General features: G+C 46.4%; 1 protein-coding gene and 1 pseudogene across 1 annotated transcript; one reads left to right on the top strand and one right to left on the bottom strand.

Annotated features, from left to right (window-relative positions):
• Positions 1 to 710: 710 nt before the first annotated feature.
• On the bottom strand, positions 711 to 2,277 carry LOC144265949 (olfactory receptor-like protein COR5; annotated as a pseudogene).
• A 14,105-nt stretch (positions 2,278 to 16,382) lies between these two features.
• On the top strand, positions 16,383 to 17,369 carry LOC144265948 (olfactory receptor 5J3-like). The gene has a single exon (XM_077819036.1). It carries the CDS (start codon positions 16,383 to 16,385, stop codon positions 17,367 to 17,369), a length of 987 nt encoding a protein of 328 aa, XP_077675162.1.
• The last annotated feature ends 5,733 nt before the right edge of the window (positions 17,370 to 23,102 follow it).

Below are 23,102 nucleotides of genomic sequence, written 5' to 3'. Positions count from 1 at the left end.
TTAGATGACTACAGTTATGTCCAGTCACTTGGTTACTGCTGCTTCATAACACATCCCCTGGCAGTGTTGCTGATCCCAAGCATTTGAAAACCATGAATCAGGCTTCCAAAAATCATGCGATTGGCTTAAAATCTTGAGATCTTTTAAAAATAATACACGAAGGGTTTAGAGAGGGGGAGGGGAAAGGTAATTCTTTTTTGTGCAGGATTTTGATATTTCAGAATTTGTTTGGATTAGGAACAAAACCCCAGTATTTGAAGTCTCTGAAAAGGGAATGGATCCCTGGAGCCATGTACATTGGAAATGTTGGATGTCCCCAGCCCCCAGGGCAATCGGCAATTGTGGTGACTCCAAGGCCATGGACTCTGGAAGCTCTGAGGTTGCTAGCAGGCCACAAGGCAGGTTGCCAAGGAGCTGGGCAGGTTAGCTAGCAGGAAACCAGGCAGGATTCTGATGTAGGCAGTGTTTCCCTGATTCCATGGCACTGCAGTGAAATTGGCTCGTCTTCAAGAAATGCTCAAATTTCACTCAGTCAGCAAATTGCAATGGAGCAATGTTTCATTGGAATTTTTCTGACCAGTTCTAATTGTGGTCTTTTGATTTGCTTGCTGATTTCTGCGTCCTGAAGGGGTCATGTTTTTAAGCTTTTCTTAGCAACCCTGAGGGCTAGAAACATACTTTAAAAAAAAAAATCTGAGATTCCTAAGTGATCACATGGCTGAAGGAGCTGGGGCTTTAAGAGAAGCATCAGATATTATGAGAATTGGTAACTGTGCCTTTGTAGTGGAGACAAGCCCTATGTGTACAGAGCAGCCATTGAAAGATTTGGTTGTCCTATTATGACACCCTTTGAGGAACAAATGGGCCCTCGATTTTGTCTCTATTTCTCTCCTCAGGGTGTCCTTCACATCCTTGTCTTCAAGCTGTAGTTCAAGGGGTTCAGCATGGGGATCACCACCATGTAGAACACAGAGGCCATTTTGTCTGTGTGCAGTGAGTAGCTGTCGCTGGGTCGGAAGTACATGAAGAGAATTGTCCCATGGAAGATGGAGACGGCCGTCAGGTGGGAGGCGCAGGTGTAGAAGGTTTTGCACCTGCCCTCGGTGGAACGGATCCACAGCACAGTCACAATAATTAAGATGTATGAGGATGGTCACTCAGACTGCCAAAGAGGAAAACAAGGATCTGGTTGATGGCTAGAAGAGGGGAGCTTTAGAATTGGGTTGATATCACAGAAAAAATGATTCAGGATACTGGAGTGGCAGTAGGATAATCTTAGCAAACCGCTCGTGTATATCACAGAGGTCAGGAAGGCCCATAGATATGAACCAGCTGCCAGCCATAGGCAGTGCTTTGGTGACACGATGACCGTATACAGCAGCAGGTTACAGATGGCTACATAATGGTCATACTCTATTACTGCCAGCAAAAGGCACTCAGAGATGACAAACAATAGGAAGCTAAAATATTGGATGATGCAAGCTGTGTAGGAAATAGCTTTCCTCTCTGCTAAGAAGCTCATCAGCATCTTGGAAGCTATGACTGTGGAATAAAAGGCATCCACAAGGGACAAATTCTTGAGGAAGAAGTACATGGGGGTGTGAAGTAGGAGGTTGATCCTGATTAAAACCATCATCCCCAGACTCCACACCAGGGTGATACCATAGATCACTAGGAACACCACAAAGAGGGGGACCTGCAGCTCTGGGCGTTCTGTCAGTCCTGTGAGAATGAACTCGGTCACTGCCGTACAATTTCCTCCCCATTCATTCAGCCTTGGGCGCTAGCTGCTTGATCAACCATAAAGGAAGGCATTAGTTCTTATGCAAATGGTGTATCTATTATAAAGAACTGTGGTCATATGCATCGAGACCCTTTGAGTCATGGAATGGAACCTGGAACAACTGATGGGAAAACCCAGAACTCCTTCACTTCTTCTAAAGGAGAAAAAATGCCTTATCTCTAGGAAAGTGCATTACCCTGCCATTTAGTCTGATTTACACATTGTGACCCTGATTCGGCTGATATTTTATACATTATATACATATATATTTTATACATTATATACATTCACGTATGAATGTAGCCCCACAGACTCAGTGGAATGCCTCACATGCATAAAATTAAAGAATACGTGCAAGTTTGAGGGACTGGTGCCTTAGACAGTAGTAGGATCCATGGATCTCCATTATACCTGGAAACAATAACATGGATAGAGGTACGCACAGTTTGCATCACACTTACTGGTTATTGGGTGACACCGAAATATACCTCCATGTTTTTAAATCATCGGCTACCAGGCAGTACACATTATGCACATACATTCATTGAGGAAATGTTTCAAAACTTGAGCTTCTAAATTTATACTTTCTGGACACTGCAGCCATGCTATTTTCCGACTAAATCCTGTAGCTTCTTGTTCTTTGGCTGCTAAAAAATTACCACACGTACACTTGTGGTGATCAGACTAAAAGCATGTAGCCAGGGGTGAATATTTCTGAGAAAATTAACAACAGTGAACATATTTTTAGAAACATATATCTGGAGGAAAAATCTAGCAGGCCTAAACTTATAGGCCTAAAAGTTTGGTCAGGCTAACCACGTATACAGAGCATAAGAAGAGGGTGAGGAAAATTCCATTGTAGAGCAGTTACAACAGCACGGCTTAAGAAATGGAACCATAGCAGCTAGAAGTTAGGAAAGACCGTTAACCGCAAAAGAACAAACCTGTCAATAACAGGAAAAGCTTGTTTTGCTGTATTCCAAATAAGGCAGAGCAACTGTTAAAAGCTTACATTATATACCAAATAAGGGAAAATGGAGATGGTGCAAGTGTGCTTGACCAATTGTGGTTTGGGGACAGAACAAATTTGCAACAGTCAAGCTTATGAAATATATAGCCGCAACAATTGTGTTAGCAAGGTCGCTGACCGCAAAAGAATGGACAGTGAATAACAAGAGGGACCTAGTGGGAGAGACGCTTGTTTTTGCTTTTGACCCGTTACAATTTTGCAATGTATTCCAAATAAGGTAATTAATACAGAAGTATGTGTAATTTGTCTGCGGTTTTAAGCTTTAAAAAGCTGTGTGTGCTTTGCTTCGGGGGGCAGCTACTTTGAGCTGTTACCCCCTCCTGCACTTGTAATCAATAAAGGGGCCTCAGGCCTGTTTCTGATCCAAACACAACATGTAGTTAATTTTCCACCATACATCTTGGTGCCCGTGACTCGGATAGACGGCGACCCCCGAGAGATGGAGGACCGCGAGCTGTTCCCCACCAGACCCCAGGCCCATCAGAAAGGTAAGAGATCTTTGGAAATCTCTATATTGGGTTTCTGGTAGAGGACTGCCCGTAGGCTCTGGGCTTGGGTGAGTTGTACGCTCTATCTGGACTTTTTTGATCTCAGACACACCTGATGCCCTTGGGGTAGGTTTGAGTCCCATCCAGGTTTGGTTTTCCAGGGAAGAGCCACTGGTTGTGGCTGGGCAGGTCATGGATATACCTTGGTCCGCGTGCCAGTGTGAAAGTGAAGGTCGGTAGACCGGTGTGAGTGTGAGTCACAGGAAGATGCTCAGAGTGCCCTGCAAAGTCAGAGGTGTCTCTAAAGCAAGGCCTGTGACTCCATCTAATGGACATCGTGATAAATGCCCTGACCTTGGCTGTTTTCCTCTGCATGGCATGACCGGCGAGGGGCCTGTCTGGGTCTAGAAGTGTGTGTGATCCCATCCCTTCCATCCTTGGATGGTCTGTTTCCGTACCCTCTTTCCTCCCCTGTCTCTAGCTCCTGCCCCAAAGGTGGCTTGACAAGCCACTAACTGGTCTGATCACCTCGCCTGAAGCGACAGAGTATGCAGTGCCAGCCAATGCTCTTTGCTGAAGAGCAAAACAGTGTAAAACAGTCATGGAGAACATAAACAAAACCTTCCCTGTGTGAGCGTGATGAGTGAATTGAGTTAAGTACTGGGGGCCGGGAAATCCAAAAAGGATTCCCCTCTCGCCAGGTGAAGTACTGGGGGCCGGGGGATCCAAGAGGATTCCCCTCTTGCTAGGTAAAGATGGGGGCAGGTGAGTCCAAAAGCATCACCGTCCCACCAAAAGGCACACCAACGTACTACATGTATGCAAATTATAGTCCTTTCACTTGCAAGTTTCTAAAGAAATCAAATTGGTATGCCAGAGACAATCCGAAATTACAGTTCCCCTTAGAGGGAAGTTTCAACCTTGACAGGATTGTGCAACTCAGAAGCGCACGTCCTGCCAATAATGTTGGACAAAGTCAGTGGGATGCATATTTCGATTGGTATGGGGAAAGAGAAAAACGGCATCGTGAATCTCAAATGAGGAGTCTCAAGGACTCCCAGGAGAAACTTAAAACACAATTAAAAGAGGCAAAGGAGAAATTAACTCTTTCCCCAACCCCAGCTGGCCAGCAAATACCCCTTTACCCTTCCAGGCCCCTTCAGAAAAACCCTTCGGCTCCATTAGCAGATCTTACAGATTTATACTTAGAATGTAGGCAACCGGCTGTCCCTACTCCACCTAGACAGCCGGGTGCAGGACCATCCATCCATGGCAGACTGGATGGGAGATCATTATTGCAGGTCCATCCAACCCAGGAGGAATAAATGGAGAGGGCAGTAGACCCCACATGCCTCCACTGGACTATGTTCGGGAGGCTGACTCCACTATCCAGGGACTCCTGCCCCAACCAGTAACACCAATGTCAGCATCTACTTCACCCTCTTCCCCTGAGTCACACACAGATCCCACAAGAAGATCAATCAGTATCGTAATAGACTCGGTCCAATACCCATATGACTGATTAGACGGACTGCCAGGAAATTCATCCAGACTGCCGGCATGGAATACTAGATAACAGAAGTTACAATCCCAGGGGCCCCTCACTTCCAGCCCTCAGCCCCTGTTTTCCCAGCATGGAGCAGCGTTCCCACTGTGCCAACTCCCAGGCCCAGGTGCTGATGCTTTGGGTCATGCAACCCTGGTGACCGTACATGCCCCTTGGTCTCCCACGGATTTGTATAATTTGATTGAAAAATTTTCTAAAATAAGGGAAGACCCTATCAAATTTCAAGAAGAATTAAGAACAGTCATAAGCTGTTACAACCCTAACTGGGCAGATTTAAATCAACTCCTGAGAGGGGTTCTGCCCAGGGGAACATTAAATCGCCTCCCACAAGAGGCCCAGTGGCCTAACAATGACCAAGGCCATAATAGGAATTTAAATACAGACAGGAACAACCTGCTGGATGCAGTTCTTAAAATCTGCCCAAAAAAAGGCAGCTTGGACTAAAATTAGTGCTTGTAGACAAAATAAAGGAGAAAACCCTGCTGACTACATGCAGCGCCTTAAGGAGGTTTTCGAAAGATATTCTGGCATAGATAATGCAGAGGAAGATGCCAAACAAGCCATAGTGGCAGCCTTTGTCCAGGGACTCAATCCACAATTAGGAAACCATTTAAAGCTTGGTATCATGAATTGGGAGGGAAAAAACCCTAACGAAATTTTGTCAGCCGCCCAGCATTACTCCTGTCAGTTAGAAAAGAAAAAGGATGACATCGAAACTAAATTAATGACCCTCCAGAACATACAGAATAACACAACAACCATCCATTAAGGGGAAGAGAAGGGAGACCCAACAGAGGTCCCCACCATCCCCCTACTCAGGGGCAAGGCAATGATGCCTGCTACTGTTGTGGACAGGTGGGCCTTTGGAAAAATAATTGTCCCAATCACTTTAACCGACCAATCGAACCTGCCCTTGCACCGCAATATTCTTCCCCTGTTCCCTTGTGCCCTCAAAGCCGTTAGGATAGCCAGGAGACAGGTGACATCATCGCTCCACTTGTCCCTTTAAACCAGACGGGACCATATGTAAACTGTATAATTAATGGCACCCCTACCTCTTGCCTGCTAGATACCTGTGCATCGCAGTCCACCCTCCGCGCGGACGACTTCCCTTCCCTTCCAGTAATCTCAGAAATAGTGAATGCACTAGGACTGAGCAACACTCCTATTCCCCATCCCATCTCCTCACCTCTGACTGTCTCTATCGGTCCTCTGTCTGAGCAACATGCTTTCCTCCTCAGCCCCTGCTCACCTATTAATCTTTTGGGAAGAAACCTGCTGTGCAAACTAAATTGAACAATTTATTGCACCCCAGACGGTGTGTATTTGGATGTCCCAGATCCCAGTCAAAATGAGGTCCTGGCAGTCCTGCAATTGAGCACTTCAGAGGAGAAACCTACCCTAGCCCTTCCTTGTTGCAACAGGAATTGCCGGCCAAGGTTCCTTCCTGTTTGTGGGCCGAACATGCCAACCAGGTAGGGTGCATCAGGACTGCTCGACCGGTTCAAATTTGCCTAGATCCGGCGACACCCCTTCCTAGAGTTCAGCAATACCCTCTCTCAAGGGAGGCCGAGGAGGGAATTTGCCCAGTAATTACCTCCCTAATTAGGCAAGGAGTTATTATTCCTACAGTCAGTAAATGTAACACCCCCATTTTACCCGTAAGGAAACCTGGCATGCAGACTTGGCGCTTTCTCCAGGATCTCCGTGCTGTCAATGTCACCGTTCTCCCTACCTACCCAGTTGTCCCGAACCCTGCTATTGTTCTCTCCTATATTCCTCCCTCTGTCATTTATTTCACGGTTGTTGACCTCTGCTTGGCTTTCTTCCCTATCCCTGTCCACAGAGATAGTCAATACCTGTTTGCTTTCACTTACCAAGGGTGTCAATACACTTGGACCAGGTTACCCCAAGGTTCCACCGAATCACCCACCTTGTTCTCACAGATCCTCAAAAGGGATATGGATGACATTGAGTTTAAAATGGGGTCCACTCTGGCCCACTACGTAGATGACCTGCTGTTGGAATCACCATCTTTAGAGGCCTCCAAAACTGATTCCCTCACGCTATTGCGAGCTCTAGCCAAGAAGGGTCATAAGGCTTCCAAGTCCAAACTACAGCGCTGTCTGCCCAAAGTCCACTGTATGGGACATGATATTTCATCTGGAGAGAGACGCTTGTCCTCTGCAAGAATACAAGCCATCCTCCAGGTCCCTAAACCAACCACTAAGAAACAAATGCGCGGCTTCCTAGGTATGGCCGGGTATTGCCAACAGTGGATCCTGGGGGATACAGCTATTGTTAGGCCCCTGCCAGAATTAACCCTTGATAAGGTCCCTGAGCCCATTCCATGGACCCCAAAAGCTGAGGAAGCATTTACTAGGATTAAGAAAGCTCTTACCTGGTCCCCCGCCTTGGGCCTACCTGACTACCAGAAGCCCTTCATTCTCTATTGTCACGAGAAGGAGGGAATACCCTTGGGGGTCCTTACCCAAACTCATGGTAGCATATTATAGCTCACTTTTGGACCCTGTAGCAGGTGGACTCCCTCCTTGTCTTCTGGCGGTAGCTGCAGCCGCTTCCCTTGTGGAGACTTCTGCTACTCTTGTCTTGGGTTCCCCCTTATGTATTGCCGTCCCTCATGCTGTGATCACCCTGCTTCTAAAAAGCAAAACCCAGCATCTCTCTAACTCCAGACTAACTAAGTATGAAATGCTGCTTTTAAATGCATCAAATGTAACTCTTACTTGCTGTCCTGTCCTTAACCCTGCTTCCCTGCTTCCCACGGCAGCTGAAGGAGAACCCCATGACTGTTTAGCAGAGACAGCAGAACTCTCCACTCCTAAAATTGATCTAAAGGATACCCCGCTTCATAATCCTGATCTACTATTCTATGTAGATGGGTCCTGCCTCAGAAATCCTGCAGGTCTACTTGTGGCTGGCTATGCTATTTATTCCCAACACAAGCCCGTGGAGGCCCACTCCCTTACGGGAGCACACTCAGCCCAAGTAGCAGAACTTGTCGCCCTTACCCGTGCTTGTACTTTAGCCAAGGACAAGTCTGTTACCATCTACACAGACTCTCAATATGCCTTGGGGTGCTTCATGATTATGGGCACCTATGGAAACACAGAGGATTTCTCACTTCAGGTGGGGGAGGGCAAAGATTAGTAATGGGCCCTTTGTTGATGCTCTTCTCTCTGCCCTTCAACTCCCTTCTGCCATTGCCATTGTAAAATGTGCTGCTCCCCGGAAAACTTACGACGATGTTACCAGAGGAAATGCACTGGCAGATGCCACTGCCAGACAGGTGGCCCTTTCCGGATCTCCAGCTCCATTTGATTTAATTTTCCTCAGTTCCCCTCCATGCCTGCCTCTCTCCATGATTTAGCTCTTATGCAAGATTTGTCCCCAGATCCAGAGAAGGACAGATGGAGGCAGGATGGGTGTACTTTGCATCCGGATGCCTTGTGGAGCTCCCCAGATGGCCGCTTGTTGGCGCCCAAGGCTGTGCTCCCCTATCTTGCTCGTGTGTCCCATGGATTGGCTCATGTGAGCAAAGGGGGGATGATCACTTCAGTACTGCGTCATTCATATGCCCCAAATGTCTCCATTATGGCACAGCAGTAATGTAATTCTTGTCCGACCTGCCTAGCCCACAATAGCGGCAGACCAGTTCAGACAAAACCCTGCTGTGCATCCCACTCCGTGGGGACCTTTTGTAAATATCCAAATCAATTTTATCAATATGCTAGGGTGTTGTTCTTATCAGTATGTTCTGTCTTTGTCTCTATGTATTCTGGATGGGTAGAGACCTACCCTTGTGTTAATACCTTCCCTCACCATAGCAAAAAAATTGTTGAGACTTTATTCCTTGGTTTGGTCTACCTCTTTTTATTACCAGCCATCGAGGTACCCATTTTACAGGCCAAATCATGCAACAGATTTGCAAGGCTCTTAACATCACCCAACACTTGCATTGTGCCCATCACTCCCAGAGTGCGGAGGCGGTTGAGCGCAAGAATGGGGAACTAAAAATCAAAATCTCTAAGATCTGTCCTGAAACTAGCCTTAAATAGCCTGATGCCCTACCCCTTGCTCTCATGTATATGAGGAGCACACCTACACGCAAACATGGCCTGTCCCCATATGAAATCCTTATGGCCAGACCTATGCGTATGCCAGCATCCCCTCCCCTACTCCCTTGTCAATTGGATCTGCAACTAAATGATGATACTGTTATACCATACTGTTAGACGCTAATTCGTTGTGTTAGGTCTATCCACTCACAGGTCCAAAGTGCCCTGGTGGAACCAGCTGACACACCATGCCACCCCCTTCAGCCTGGAGACTGGGTTTATGTTAAGGTATATCAGAGAAAGACTTCTTTAGAACCTCTCTGAAAGGGCCCCTTCCAGATCCTACTGACCACCCATACAGCGGTCAAATGCAAGGGATTAGTCAACTGGATCCATGCCTCCCACTGCAAGAAAATAACACCACCTTTGGACCCAGATGCTGAGGATTTTCAACCTCCAGATCCAGCTCCCAGAAACAACTAGAGTGATCATGATGGCAACCCTGCTTCAGGCCCCAAAATGGAACCTAAGTACAACCTCAGGAAGAGAAAGTGATATCTCCTGTGATTCGCCTTTATAGCCAGCTAAGTCTTCAGGCCTGCTGGTAAAGGGGACTCCGGAGATCAAAGGCCAGAATAAAGCCTTTAGAAGTCCAGTGGAGAGCCTAGCGCCCCCTGGCACCCAGTTGCCATGACCGACCCCACGGTCAGAATAAAGGAATCAGCCATGGTGCAAAAATGGTTGATGCCTTCTGTTTGGTTCGTATGCTGTGACAAAGTTCCTCCTCTACCTTGGTGGGTCTTACGCTTATTGGCAGATTTGCTCACCTTTGAGCTTCACGGCAGCCCTCAGTTTGGCCGTTTTTGTGAACCCACAGACCAAGTCCACTCTTCCTGTGTCTGACCAGGAGTTGGGAGGTTTAGGGGGAATCCGGGCCCACCCTCTACTCCGGGTTCCAGCCCAGCGCCCTGTGGAATGCAGCTGTCTAGAGTGCCCCCTGGAACAGCTGTGGGCTACTGTGGGCTCCAATTCCCTGGGCTACTTCCCCATAGCCTCCTCCCAACTCTGTCTTTATTGTCACCATAGGACCTTCCTCCTGGTGTCTGATAATGCTTGTACTCCTCAGTCCTCCAACAGTATGCATTCTCACTCTCAGCTCCTAGTACCTTCTACTCTCAGCTCCTCACATGCACACCACAAACTGAAGTGATCTCCTTTTTAAACTCAGGTGCCCTGATTAGCCTGCCTTAATTGATTCTAGCAGCTTCTTGACTGGCTGCAGGTGTTCTAATCAGCCTGTCTGTCTTAATTGTCTCCAGAAGGTTCCTGATTATTCTGGAACCTTCCCTGTTACATTACCCAGGGAAAAGGGACCTACTTAACCTGGGGCTAATATATCTGCCTTCTATTACTCTCCTGTAGCCATCTGGCCTGACCCTGTCACAATGGGTAACTATGTTCTTGCTACTATTGCTGAACTTTCATGATACAGTTATGTTCTTTTGGATGCACAAAGCCACCAGGAGTTTGCCAATAAAAGACCCCTTTGAAGAACCAGATGCAATGTCTGTAACTATTCCCTTGTATGATGCTATAATAGGGATGTTCCAAGAAAGGAAAAGGAACATCTGCTGCACTGGAGCCAAGGTACAAGAATTCCTGACCACAAAAAACATTGAGAACTGGCCCTGGTGGAAGAGATGGAGTGTTGTACACTGGCAAGGAGGAAGTTGTGGCCTCTTTCCTTGGGACTGTGGTGTTACTTGGTATTTAGGATTTCTCCCAGGGGCTGCACAATGCACTGTTGGGCAAGTACTCTGGGGATGTACTGCTCTCCCTAATTGGCTTCCAGACAATGAATATCAAAACCGCCTTGCTACCATAACCATCACCCCCACCATCCCTTCCCCATTAACCTCACCACCACCCCCACAACCTACCCAAACATAGACGATACCATATATTCAAATGAAACCCAATGGCCAAGACCTTCACATTTAAGTGATTTATGAGCATTTTGCTCGGAGAACTTATTCTTTAAGGTTCAGGACGATTCATATGAACGAATGATTAAGTAGAGAACAGATGGGTTGGTGTAAATAGAAATATATGATATCACTGCAACTGAGCCCCAAAAGTCAGAGATTGAAATTGATGGGGCCCATAGTGGGACAGATATGATGTCCATTCCCGGATTTTGTAGCATGCTAAGCAAAAAGGGCCCTTATTGTTATTTGGTCACCCAACTGGTAAATAACCAAACAAATACCAAAAATGTTTGCTGTGCTGCTGAAAAAAATTACCTGTACTGAAAATGTCCCAATAACTGATCATTTAAACTGTACCATATTGCAGTATGCCCCGTCCCATGCTATTGATGCTGAGGCTTCTCAAAAACATATTAGTGTTCAGCCATCAAATCTGGTACAATACTTCATCAAAAAAAAAATGGGTTGGAGTTTCGATGGACTGTAATTAATGCTACATTAGGGACTGGAAAATTTACACTACCCTTATCTAGTTTTCAGATTACCTGTATATATCCTAATTGTTCAAAAGGGGCTGCCATCAAAGCAATTGGATTTCTGCTCAAAAGAAAAGGGACTTGACTGGACACATATGGGATGGTGCAAATAGCATAGCAGCAATCTGGACTATCCATAAAGGCCATCAACATGAGGAAAAATTGGGATAGCTGGAAAAAGCCATGGGCCTTATTACTGGAGCACAGCTAGCCTAGGTTCAGGCTGGTGTTGGTGAATTATCTGTTGTCTCTGCCCTTAGTTCAATGACCCAAAAGCTGTTAACAGAGATGGTACTGGGTATCGCCAACACTGGAAAGGCATTGCAGTGGGATCAGGCTTGTTCAGAGGTTCAGGATTTTCTGAATGACCAGCTTATGGCCATTCAGAGGGATCTTGAACATCAGGCATGGCCTACTGCCCTTACAGATACCTCAGGAGTTCCATCTAATCTGTGGCCGTGGAGACATACTTGGAAATTTTCTGAGTGGAAATGTAGACATCCACAGTGCTCCTTCCAACCATACAGGCCGGTCGGAGGGGTATGAACTCCCACCTACCGAATCCTCTCGGGTCCATGGGGAGGATGCATGTGGGATAGGATAATTCACCGAGACGTTTGGGAACTTAAACTACCTGGTATGCCCAACCGATTTGTAATCAGTGCTCCTGGAGTAACGCCTGACATTTGGGAAGGGATTGGAAGCCAGTGGACACTCTGGCCATTGGAACCCCCCCAACTTCAGTGTGTATGTAAACTAAAACCAGGAGAGGTTGTCTCTGTCCATGACAACATTTGTTGGGAGGGTATGGGACACGGGAATACCCTGACAGGACACCTACTTTTCCAGGCTAATAATAGTTGTGTGCATGTTGAGACCACTACCCTGAATGTTGTACATTTTAATCTCACCACAGTCGCAGGCAATCATATCATTTACTGGCCTGCAGATAAAACTCTACAATTAGCCCTCAGGTTCCAGATACCCTTTAACTGGACTGCTTTAGTACCTGATGGATTCCAAAATTTGCTTTCAATCTTACCTGAACTTCAGAAAATTTCCAAATTCCCGGGACAAATTCACATACTCCAAAATATATATCAAGCCGAAAAAAATGCCTTTTATACTGCCTATAAAATGTCTACTTTGTATACCAAAACTGATGTATCGTGTTTTGTAACTAAAGCTAGTCTACAATCCCAACCACATCATATTATCGCCATGGGAATGTTGTTGCTTTTACTGCTGTTTAGCATAGGATTGTGTTATTGTGACTATAAAAGATGTATTTACCATTGCCTGTCCCGACCTAAACCTGGCAACCTCAATTCAAGAAAGCAGGTGGCACTAATGATTGTAAATGAGATGTATGACACAGTTTGGACAGAAGAACAGGAGAACGAAACAAATTAACAGGCTCATGGCTATGGAAGTTTAGGCCCAATTAGTGGTGCCAAAGAAAGGCACCAAAGGGGGGAATGTGGAGGAAAAATCTAGCAGGTCTAAACTTATAGGCCTAAAATTTTGGTCAAGCTAACTGTGTATACAGAGCATAAGAAGAGGGTGAGGAAAATTCCATTGCAGGGCAGTTACAACAGCACAGCTTAAGAAATGGAACCGTAGCAGCTAGAAGTTAGGAAAGACTGTTAACAGCAAAAGAACAAACCTGTCAATAACAGGAAAAGCTTGTTTTGCTGTATTCCAAATAAGGCAGAGCAACTGTTAAAAGCTTACATTATATGCCAAATAAGGGAAAACACAGTTGGTGCAAGTGTGCTTGACAAATTGTGGTTTGGGGACAGAATAAATTTGCAATAGTCAAGCTTATGAAATATATAGCCGCAACAGTTGTGTTAGAAAGGTCGTTGACTGCAAAAGAAGGAAAACCTGCACTCCCTACTGTCCCCCAGAGCCCAGCTGCAGCCTTCCCAGCCAAGACACTCACACCCCTCCTTTTCCAAAGCCCAGGGATCCTGAGGGAGAAAGAACCTGAGCTGGGTCCTGTGCTTATATGGAATTCCCTGCATGTCACCTCCTTCTTTCAGGGTGTGCCAGGAACCTTTCATCTCCATCTCCCTACCCTGGTAGTATCTTCTATGTGCAAGCTGGGAGCTGGGCTCTGCTGGGTCCAGTCGTCCCGAGTGGCAGCCAGCTGCTCTGCAATGCCAAATTGTGGGCGGGAGAGGGGTGTGGAGGAAATTCTGCACAGAATATCAATGCGGTGTGAATTGTGCATTGTTCAATGGTGCAGAATTCCCCCAGGAGTAATGGGGAGAAGAGATGAGAACAAAGATGTCACTCAATACACAGCAGGAAGATGCTCAGATATTATGGTAATGTAAGTCTATATAGAATAGAATCAGAAATTGGAGCTTTCTTTTGGACCTCCTTCCACCCAAATGTGGAAGATCAATTATCCTTGTGAAAGAAAACAGGAATAGAAATAGTGGGCACAGGAGTAAAAATCTCTTCTTGAACCCCTACTCCCAACAGAACAATATATCTCAGGGCAATTATTCTGTACCCAAAATGTCTGTCTGCTACATGAGTCTTAGTTACTTAATTGGGTGAGTCCATCATCAAGAGATCTGAAAACTCCAGGGAATCTGTCTTGGCTTTATAAGCTAACAATAAACACTTCATCTTAAAACTCTGTCCTTTTACTAATGTAAATCCTTTGATGTCTTTCAGTAAATGCCAGCTTTCATCAGCAGGTAGGTTTCAAAGGGATATATTTGAACCAAACTGGGATAAATAATGGGGTAAACCACTGTATTTTTCTAAGCTAGAAGTATCTTCTTTTTAGTGTAACCCTATTTTATCTTATTTATTGGTTAGTCAAAGTGAAATGTAGCTAGAAACCCGGAAAGCTGAAATAATAGGAAGCATACATTGCAGAAATTGTTCATGATGGACAAGATTCTGAGACCACTCTCTCTTGTTGGGAAGTAACTTAATGTTCATATTGCACCATTCATTTACATTGGTGAGTCATGGAGCAACATTAGAGCTGGTTGGAAATTTTAAATTATAATTAATTTACATAATTGTGAATGATAATTAAATTATAAATTTTGTGGGAAACTTCATGGAGCTCCCCCTCCTCCCCCATGACCATCACCATTTTTAGGAAAACAAAACAACAGTGCCCCTCCTCTCTATGTAAATATTTTGGGATTGAAAAAATGTTATTAAAATCTGTAGGGTTTTAGGTTCCAAATTTCACCACAATGAAAATGTCCCACCCCAAATATTTGGAGTTTGGCTTCCTTTGTTTTCCCCATGAAACATCAGGGGAAGTTGGACTCAACATGGGTACCAGTATATCACATTCTGGTCCTAAACAAAGAAGGGGCTACATAGATGACAAACAGTTTTACCAGTGTTACACAAGAGTTAGGAAACAGCAAAGTTGAACATACAGGTGCAATCTTAACTCTTTTCCTTTTGCATATGCATTGTTAGAGTTCAGGTAGTTTGAAGTCATTTTAAGTTTTGCCGCTTGTCTTTAATAAGTTCAGGATTTAGTGAAAAATATAGTCATATATGCAACTGACATGAAAATCATTGATATATTTCTAACCAGTAAAGCAGAACTAAATGACAAACTAACTTTTCTGCAACACTGAAAAAAAATGTCCATGTGGCTCCAAGTACAAAGTCTGTACTGTATAGCACGGAGGTAGTGTGACAGATAAGGCTGAGTTTGCTTTCACTCAAGCAGAGATTCAGTGTGGTGTGCTGAGGTCACTGTCTTTCAGGCTGACCATATTAACTCCTTGTTTCCTTGTACTCCCCTATTAATCTGTCTGTGTCCAGTTGTTGCCTCTTGACGTATTTAAGCTATGTCCTCCTTGTATTGACAGCACTACACCCTGACTAAAGAATGAATTTTCTGAGACTTTGCTAGTGCATCTGTTAATTAATTTCAGAGTTAAAATGAATTTAAAAATATGTCCTTTAAAAATTTAACACAGTGTCAAACCATTTATTTCTCCCTAAATAACGAAACCCAGATCCTCCCTATTTCAATGGAAATTACCAAAGAACTAAGTCTTGGGTGGATCTGGGGTATTGGGTGGTTTTTGAAAAGAACTTTTTAGGTCTTTTTCCATGTTATTTTACTTAACTGAAAATGTCTCCTTCACAGTAAAGTGTATTAACAAAACACTACTGATAGTGTCATAGTCTTTGAAACAATTCACATAGTAATTTGTTTCTAAATCATTTTACATGCAAGCTCATTTTCATTAGTACTCTGTGCTGTTATATTTCACGTGCTCAGTGTTGTGTACATACGAAGTGCAGCATACTTTTCATGGGAATGGTTTCAAGGGACACTCAGCCAAATTCTGCACCCTCCACCACTGGGTTATTTTGAGAGTAAGTGCATTGACTACTGTGCAGTCACAATGGATTCTAACAACTTGTCAATTGAAGGATTTAGATTGATTGATAAGAATATGCTATTTCAGGCATGCAACGTGATTATACAATTGATGATGGTACAGTAATTCACTCAGTTACCATGTTAACCAACAAGCGGCACTGAACTGGGACTCTCTAGAATGCAAAGCAGGAGTGTCTACAACTTGGCTAAAGAACTAGCCATTGAAGCAATGGGCTATAACAGAAGCACATTGCCTGTAAATCAGGCAGTGAATGGGACACACATAACACATACTAACCAGTGGTTACAGATCACTATGTACATTAGGATCATACTTTGCTATGCATTCCAGAGTGTTTTAATTTGTCTACTGTCTAGTCTATGAAGATCTTGCAGCTATTTCCAGCACTCACAGGGAGACGGGGCACTCAAATGTCCAGAGTGCTGTATACATGTAAATCAGTTGCTATAAGCATTATGATTAATTCTTTTTCCTTGCAGATAACCAGGAAGTTAGACAAATGACTGGAGACAATCACACCACAGTGACCAAGTTCATTCTCGTTGGATTAACAGATCGTCTGGAGCTGCAGGTCCTTCTCTTTGTCACGTTTTTTCTCATATATCTCGTCACTCTGCTGGGGAATATAGGGATGAACTTGGTAATTCAGATTGACCCACAACTCCACACGCCCATGTACTTTTTCCTCAGCAACTTGTCTTTCCTAGATGTCTGCTATTCCTCCACCATTGCTCCCAATATGCTGGTCAATTTCTTAGTGGAGACCAAAGACATTTCTTATAGCGGGTGCCTTACGCAATATGGCTTCTTTGTTGTGTTTGTCACCACTGAGATGTTCCTCCTGGCTGTGATGGCGTATGATCGTTATATTGCCATCTGCAGCCCGCTGCTCTACACGGTCATCATGACCAAGAGGGTCTGCATAATGCTGGTTGTTGGGTCGTATTTCTGGGGCTTGATTAACTCTTTGATAAATACAAGCAGTTTGCAGAGATTATTCTTTTGTGATTCCAATGTCATCAATAACTTTTACTGTGATCTCACCTCTCTCCTGAAACTCTCCTGCAGTGATGTCTCTGTCAACGAGAGGCTACTCTTTACCTGTGGCACTTTGTTTGAAATGAGCACGTTTCTGATCATCATCATCTCGTACATTCTTATTGTAATTGCTGTGCTGAGGATCCGTTCTGTTCAGGGCAGGCGTAAAGCATTCGCCACCTGCGCCTCCCACCTGACAGCTGTTACTCTATTCCATGGGACAATTTTCTTCATGTATTTGCGACCCAGTGCCAGGTACTCACTGGATACAGATAAAATAGCCTCCGTGTTCTATACGATAGTGATCCCCATGTTGAACCCCCTGATCTACAGCCTGAGGAACAGGGATGTGAAATGTGCTGTAAGGAAAGTGCTAAGTAGAAAAGTGATTATTACTCAGGGAAAATCTAGCATAACTTCCTTCCGAGTAACAAATGGGGAAGGGTGATAGGAAAAAGGGGTCTATGCTGGGGTGGAATCAAGAATTCCATGCCAGCAGCCTTGCCGGAAACAGTGTAAAGGCTCTTCCAGGTCACAGATGTGTTAGGTGTTTATCAAAAACACACAATGTGCATTGCATGATATCAATTCACTAAAGTCAGCTATATCACTTAAAAGTTCTATGCTATCAGATCCTGAGTAGAATAGCATTGTATCAGTCAGCTCTATTTTTATTGTAAATAAATAAAACACCTTTCATGTAACCCCCACCTTCCCAAGTGCTCAGCCCACTCTCGTGGTGAACTGGATGATGTACCAATACTCCTGACCCCTACTGGGTGGAATCAGTGTGATGTTCACAGCATACAAATAGAGACGTTAGATAAAAGCCTAAAATACACTTTCAGAAGGTTGCAACATAACACTTTTATTTCTTTAGAATTCAGAACAATAACATACAAGAACCTCAGAAGAGGGAGAGACAAAGCAGGCTGCTCCCAAAGGCTATGTCTACACTGCACACTCCTTAGGGTGGCATGTAAAGCCCCTGACCTGGCATGCCTCCTAGCACCAGTATACATAGCAGTGTAGATGATGAGGCATTGCTTAGATGAGTAAAGACACACCTGAACCCATAAGGTATGTACCCTGCATGGTTCTGCACATGACCAACCAGTGCCTCCTCCATCTACACTCCTGTTTTTAGCAATGCAGTGTCACTCTATGTCACTGCCTCCTCTCTGCCAGAGCCTTTCACTTCCACATCTAGCTACACACTGCAGTGTGGACAAAATCTTCTTTTCACTGCATTGTGTACCTACGCATATCCTACACACCACCACCAGTGGTGCAGTGTAGACATACCTTAAGTCAGAGTGGCAAAACTCACCCACCTTGTTCTAAGTTAGCTCTCTGCAGAATGACTGTGATCATAAGTTTCCTTAGAGAGCCTCCTAGGCTGCAGGCAGGGCCAGGAAAACTTGAAATTTAGAATGATCGGTTACTATAGTAATAGTTATCAATATGCCACAATCAACACTGCACAGACGTGTTATAGATCACTATGCTGCTCACAGCTAATAGAGAGGATTAGTCCAAGTTGAAGGGGTATTTTGAAACACTTCTCTGCCCCTTATTGTTGTCCGCTTCTGAGTGGCCACAGTGTGCAGCACAAAGACAGCCATAGAAATTGGAGCTGGCCATGTTTGCTCCAATAGAATCATAGAACTGGAAGGGACCTCCCGAGGTCATCTAGTTCAGTCCCCTGCACTCATGGCAGGACTAAGTATTATCTAGACCATGCTATAAATTGCGTTTTTCTGTTATTCCAAATGATTCAAAGTTAATTTATCAAAGATGGACACAGTAAAGCCAATTTGTTGATAACTCATGAAAAGAAAAAGGGGTTAAGGAATTGTCCTCTGACCATATCTTTACCAGCTCTGGAAGGGGTTTGTAAGTGTCTCCACGCATAGCTTCAGGAACTAGGAAAGAAGAATGGCAATGAGTTACGACCAAGTGGGAGAACGTGAAGATGTCACAGACTTCCAGAGTTTGTTCTATGCTCTGGCCTTTAAATAGTCTCCTGGGAATCAAGCTTTAGTTTGCCAGGATTTTCCCCCAGGCTGGAGTGTAAACTGTTGGGAAAAAGTATCTCTGATCAAAGGGTAGACATTCTTATCCCAGAGAGAACAGACCATAGCCCTAGAGGAAAAGGGGGCAGGGAAGGACTCCATGCTGGGAGGGGGCAACACAGGGTAACCCCAGAAAGGGAGCTGGATTTTTTGCATATGTAGAGTCCTGGGGTTGGGAGACAACTCCCCAAAGGGCCAGCCAACATGCACAGCCATCGGTGAGCAAATGTAGCCTGAATCAGAAAGTAAGAAGAAGTTGCCCAGGAGAGGCAGTTTGAGCAAAAGGCACATCCCAGGAGAACGGAAAGAATATTTATGTGCATAGATTGTTCTCCATGTCTTTTTTTTATTTGTCAAAGACTTAAAACAAAATAGACACTTTAAAAAGTATTAAAGTGCTTGATTTACAGATCCTCAGGCTATTCCAGTTGATACCATCTCCAGATCTAGCTCCACCAGTCCTGATTACAAAAGCTCTACATCTTTTTTCAGGAGACCAGGTGAGGGTACGTTTTTGTCCAGACATGTTTTGTGTTGGCTGAGGTGGCCACTGCACTTGCTTTTGCTGTTTTGTTGTGGATTGTGTTTCTACTCATCTAAAGCTGGCACAGACGTCTTTTTAGGTCTTTAAAGTCTAAAGACAATGACTAATGTATGGGAGGAACAGGAAACTGCAGTGAAAAAAGCCTAAACTAGGATGAGGATATTCAGAGGAGGGTAAGGGAGTCAGGCATAAGGATGTTCCCATGGCTGAGGTGCTACTCCTGGATTTGGTAGACCCAGATTCTGCCAAAGACTTCCTGAGTTACCTTCACAACTTGCTTTGTCTCGTTGTGCCTCAGTTACCCATTAGTGGAAAGGGGACGGTCATAATTCCTGACCTCACAGGGGTGTAGTGAGGCTAAATTCATTCAAGGTTGTGAGGTGCATAGTTGTTATGCTGCTGAGGGACAGGTGAATGCCATGGATAGGTGGGTGCCTATCTCTCACTTAATTTCAGATGGATCAATACAACTAACTTTCAAACAATTCCTTTGAAAAGCCCAGATTAGATGATTTAAGCAGCAGCTCCATGCTCGCCTGAATGCATTGGATTTTACCTAGTTTTTAAACACAAAGCAGACCTGAACTTGGGCAGGGGTTGGCTTCTTAGTTAATATAAATACTTTATGTTTACAAGATCACCTCCGGTTTAATTTGCTGGTCACTCTGCAGTCTAATAGGCCCTTCAGTCCACAGTTCTCCAACACTGGATAATGTGACGTGCCATTCCACAGTGAGTCAAACCCTAAGCAAAAGGCACAGCCATTTCTTACACTGCCTCACCTGTGAAGTTGTGAAAACGTGGTTGAACGGGGTAGGGCTTTAGGTTAAAAATCCATCTTTTCCCGAAAAGGGTTTGTACGCATGCTAGCGCTGATCTTCTGCCTGACTGGAACAAGGGGGCTCTCAAGTAGCTAGATATCCAGCTTCCTTTAATTGGAAACATGAAAACGGCAGGGACAAACAGGGAGGACAGGTTTTTAACTATTTGGACCATTGCATCTAGCATGGTCCATTTTTGCATGCTAGGTTGCTGCGTGAGAATACTGAGCACTGAGCCTGTGGGCACAGAGCACCTAGCTTCCATTGAGGTCACCCAGGGAGGCTGGATGTGCATTTTACAGGAAATAGACCATCAGGACAACACAATCCACTGAAAAACAGCACAGTGCTACTTGCAACCCAGACTCTTCCTGTGTGGCTCTTTGTCCTGCCTCTGTTGGCTAGATCAAGAGTGGAGCTTTATGAGACGGCTGCTGTTGCTGTGGCAAGCCAACTAAGCGAGTTTCCCATCGTCTCTCTTCTGGCTGTGAATGCTCAACTGCAGCAAATCCGGGGAGGGAGGTGGCGAATCAGAGCAGGGCAGCGCTGCTCTGTATGGTCCTAGATCTCTGCTGGGTGTTTCTGGAGTGGAGCCAGAAATGGACATGCTGCGGGAGGAGGAGGAGGGTTAGCGGGCAGGCGTACATGCTCTACAAACAAGCCTCTTCCCATCCCCATGGGGCGGAGACCTTGTGCTCAGGGGGGAATAGCTGACCCCTGGTCGCAGAGCTTGAAAAGGGGGTTCATGACACTGCCTGTGTCTTGCTGGGCACAAGCTGTCATTGTCTCTCCAGGCTGGGACAGAGCTCAGCCTTGGGGCTGGTCTATTTGCTCTGAACCCCTGATCCATGAACAGCCCATCAGGATCAAGGCACATGCCCCGGACCCCAAGACCCCAGCTTCAGAGGCCTTGGTAGGATGGATGGAGGGGCCATGTGGACAATCCCTCCAGGAACTGCCATGTCCCTAGGACAGAAGAGCTGATTCCCTGAGGCTCCTCCTGTATCTCAGGGTCTCCCTAGAAAGGAGCCAGTGACTTTCCGCAGAGGCCCATGTCCTGCACCTCACAGGGGTTTCAGCCTCTCAGTTCCCAGCCAGGTCTGGTGCTCACTGTTAGTGCTCAATGGAACCGTGCAGAGCTCTGGCTGACAGTCCCAGCTACTTCCCTCTGCCCCCGCCCCTTCCCTGCCACGCTACTCCGGATGGCGGAAGGGTCCCAAGATTGCACTGCGCTGACGGCTCTGGGAAAGTGTGGCCGGCTGGGGTGGGGTGGGGAGAGAGAGAGAGAGAGACGGTCAGGTAGGGACCTCCCCACCCCACCTACACCAGCTCCAGGGCTCAGGACCTCCATGGGGTTGGACAGGGAAAGCCGCCCCACTTCCTGAAACCAGTGTTGCCCTGCACAGACGGGGTTGTAACTGGGACAGTGTCTGCGGGGAGTGGACACCTTGGCCTGTGTGGCACGAACACCCCCACTTTGGGGTGCCAGAAGTTCCTCCTATTGGGGGTGATGGATTCTCTGGGACAAGACCCCCCTGTATGGGTGGGGATGGAACAAGGGGTAGGACAGACTCAGGGGCAGCGCAGCTGGGGCATTTTTGTACCTCAGCTCTGCCCTGGAGGTGCTGCTGGATGACCCTGATGGTGGCTTGTTCAGGGGACACATCCTCCTCCTCCTCCTCCTCCTCCAGCTGGGCACTGGGGGTCTCTGCACCAGGGAGGGAAGGAGAAAGTATAATCCCTGCTGCTGCTGGGGGGATGCAGTGGAGAGAGAAGGCTTCAAGTTCCCCCCTCCTCTGCAAGAAAGTGCCCCAACCTGCCCCTCCCAAAGAGTCCCTGAGCCCCATCAGCCACAGGGCCCCATGGCAGTCAGACCCCTCCAACATCATGGGGGAGGCTGGAGCTCCCCCGACTCCGCCCAGCATCCCCTGCCACAGGGCATGGCTGGGCCACTCCCACTGGTATCAGTGGGGCTCCCGTGGCTCAGTCCTGGTGCCTTGGTGAGCCAAAGGGCACAGGGTGGTACTAGTCTCCAACACCCCTGTCCTCCCCCTGTCCCCTGGTCTCCCCTCACCCACAAACAGACCCCTGGGTCCCTCCTACATAGCATCACCCTGGGCCACCTCCATTTGGGACCAGAAGGGGCCTCAGGGCATGCTATGGGAGCTGGTGTCTTCCTCCTCCTCCAGAAAGCCAGGGAGCTCCTCCTCCTCGCCTGGCCACATGCTTCTTCCCCGCCCGCGGGGACAGAGGGGCCGCTCTCCTCCTGGGAAAGACGGATGCTGCTCCCTACTGGCTCCGGAGCCACCAGCCCAGCCTTCCTCCTCAGCATCTGCCTCAGCCGCTGCATCCTGGGAATGAGTGGGGAGCAGCCATGAGTCTGGGTTCAAGGTGCCTGCCTGTTCCTCCGTCCACCTCCTCACCACACACCCCACCCCAGGGCATGGGGGCTGCCGTCCACACCCACTGGCAGCAGCTCACAGCACAGGCTGCTCCCAACGTTCCCCCTCACCCCTGGGGCCCTGTGACACCAGGGAAGTCTCGTTCTTTAAGAGCAGTGGGGCTCTCTGTTTGTTTGGACAAGCAGCTTCCTCTCTCCCTCCAGGCCCCGCTCCCTCCCCAGCCAGGGAAAGAGCAGCACCCGGACAGTCCCCAGCGAAAGTTCACAAGGTGCCAATGCTGGGAGGGAGGAGTCACCCTCTGTTCCCACTGATTTCACTGATTGCGGTTGTGGGTGTTCA

This window comes from Eretmochelys imbricata, chromosome 6 (genome assembly GCF_965152235.1).
Source record: "Eretmochelys imbricata isolate rEreImb1 chromosome 6, rEreImb1.hap1, whole genome shotgun sequence".
In the NCBI taxonomy this organism is placed as follows: Eukaryota; Metazoa; Chordata; order Testudines; family Cheloniidae; genus Eretmochelys; species Eretmochelys imbricata.
The sequence above is the reverse complement of the archived record's forward strand: the minus strand, read 5'-3'. Positions and strand labels throughout refer to the sequence as shown.

Excerpts from the sequence above, each read along its gene's own strand:
- LOC144265948 (XM_077819036.1), top strand. The coding sequence starts at position 16,383 with ATGACTGGAGACAATCACACCACAGTGACCAAGTTCATTCTCGTTGGA.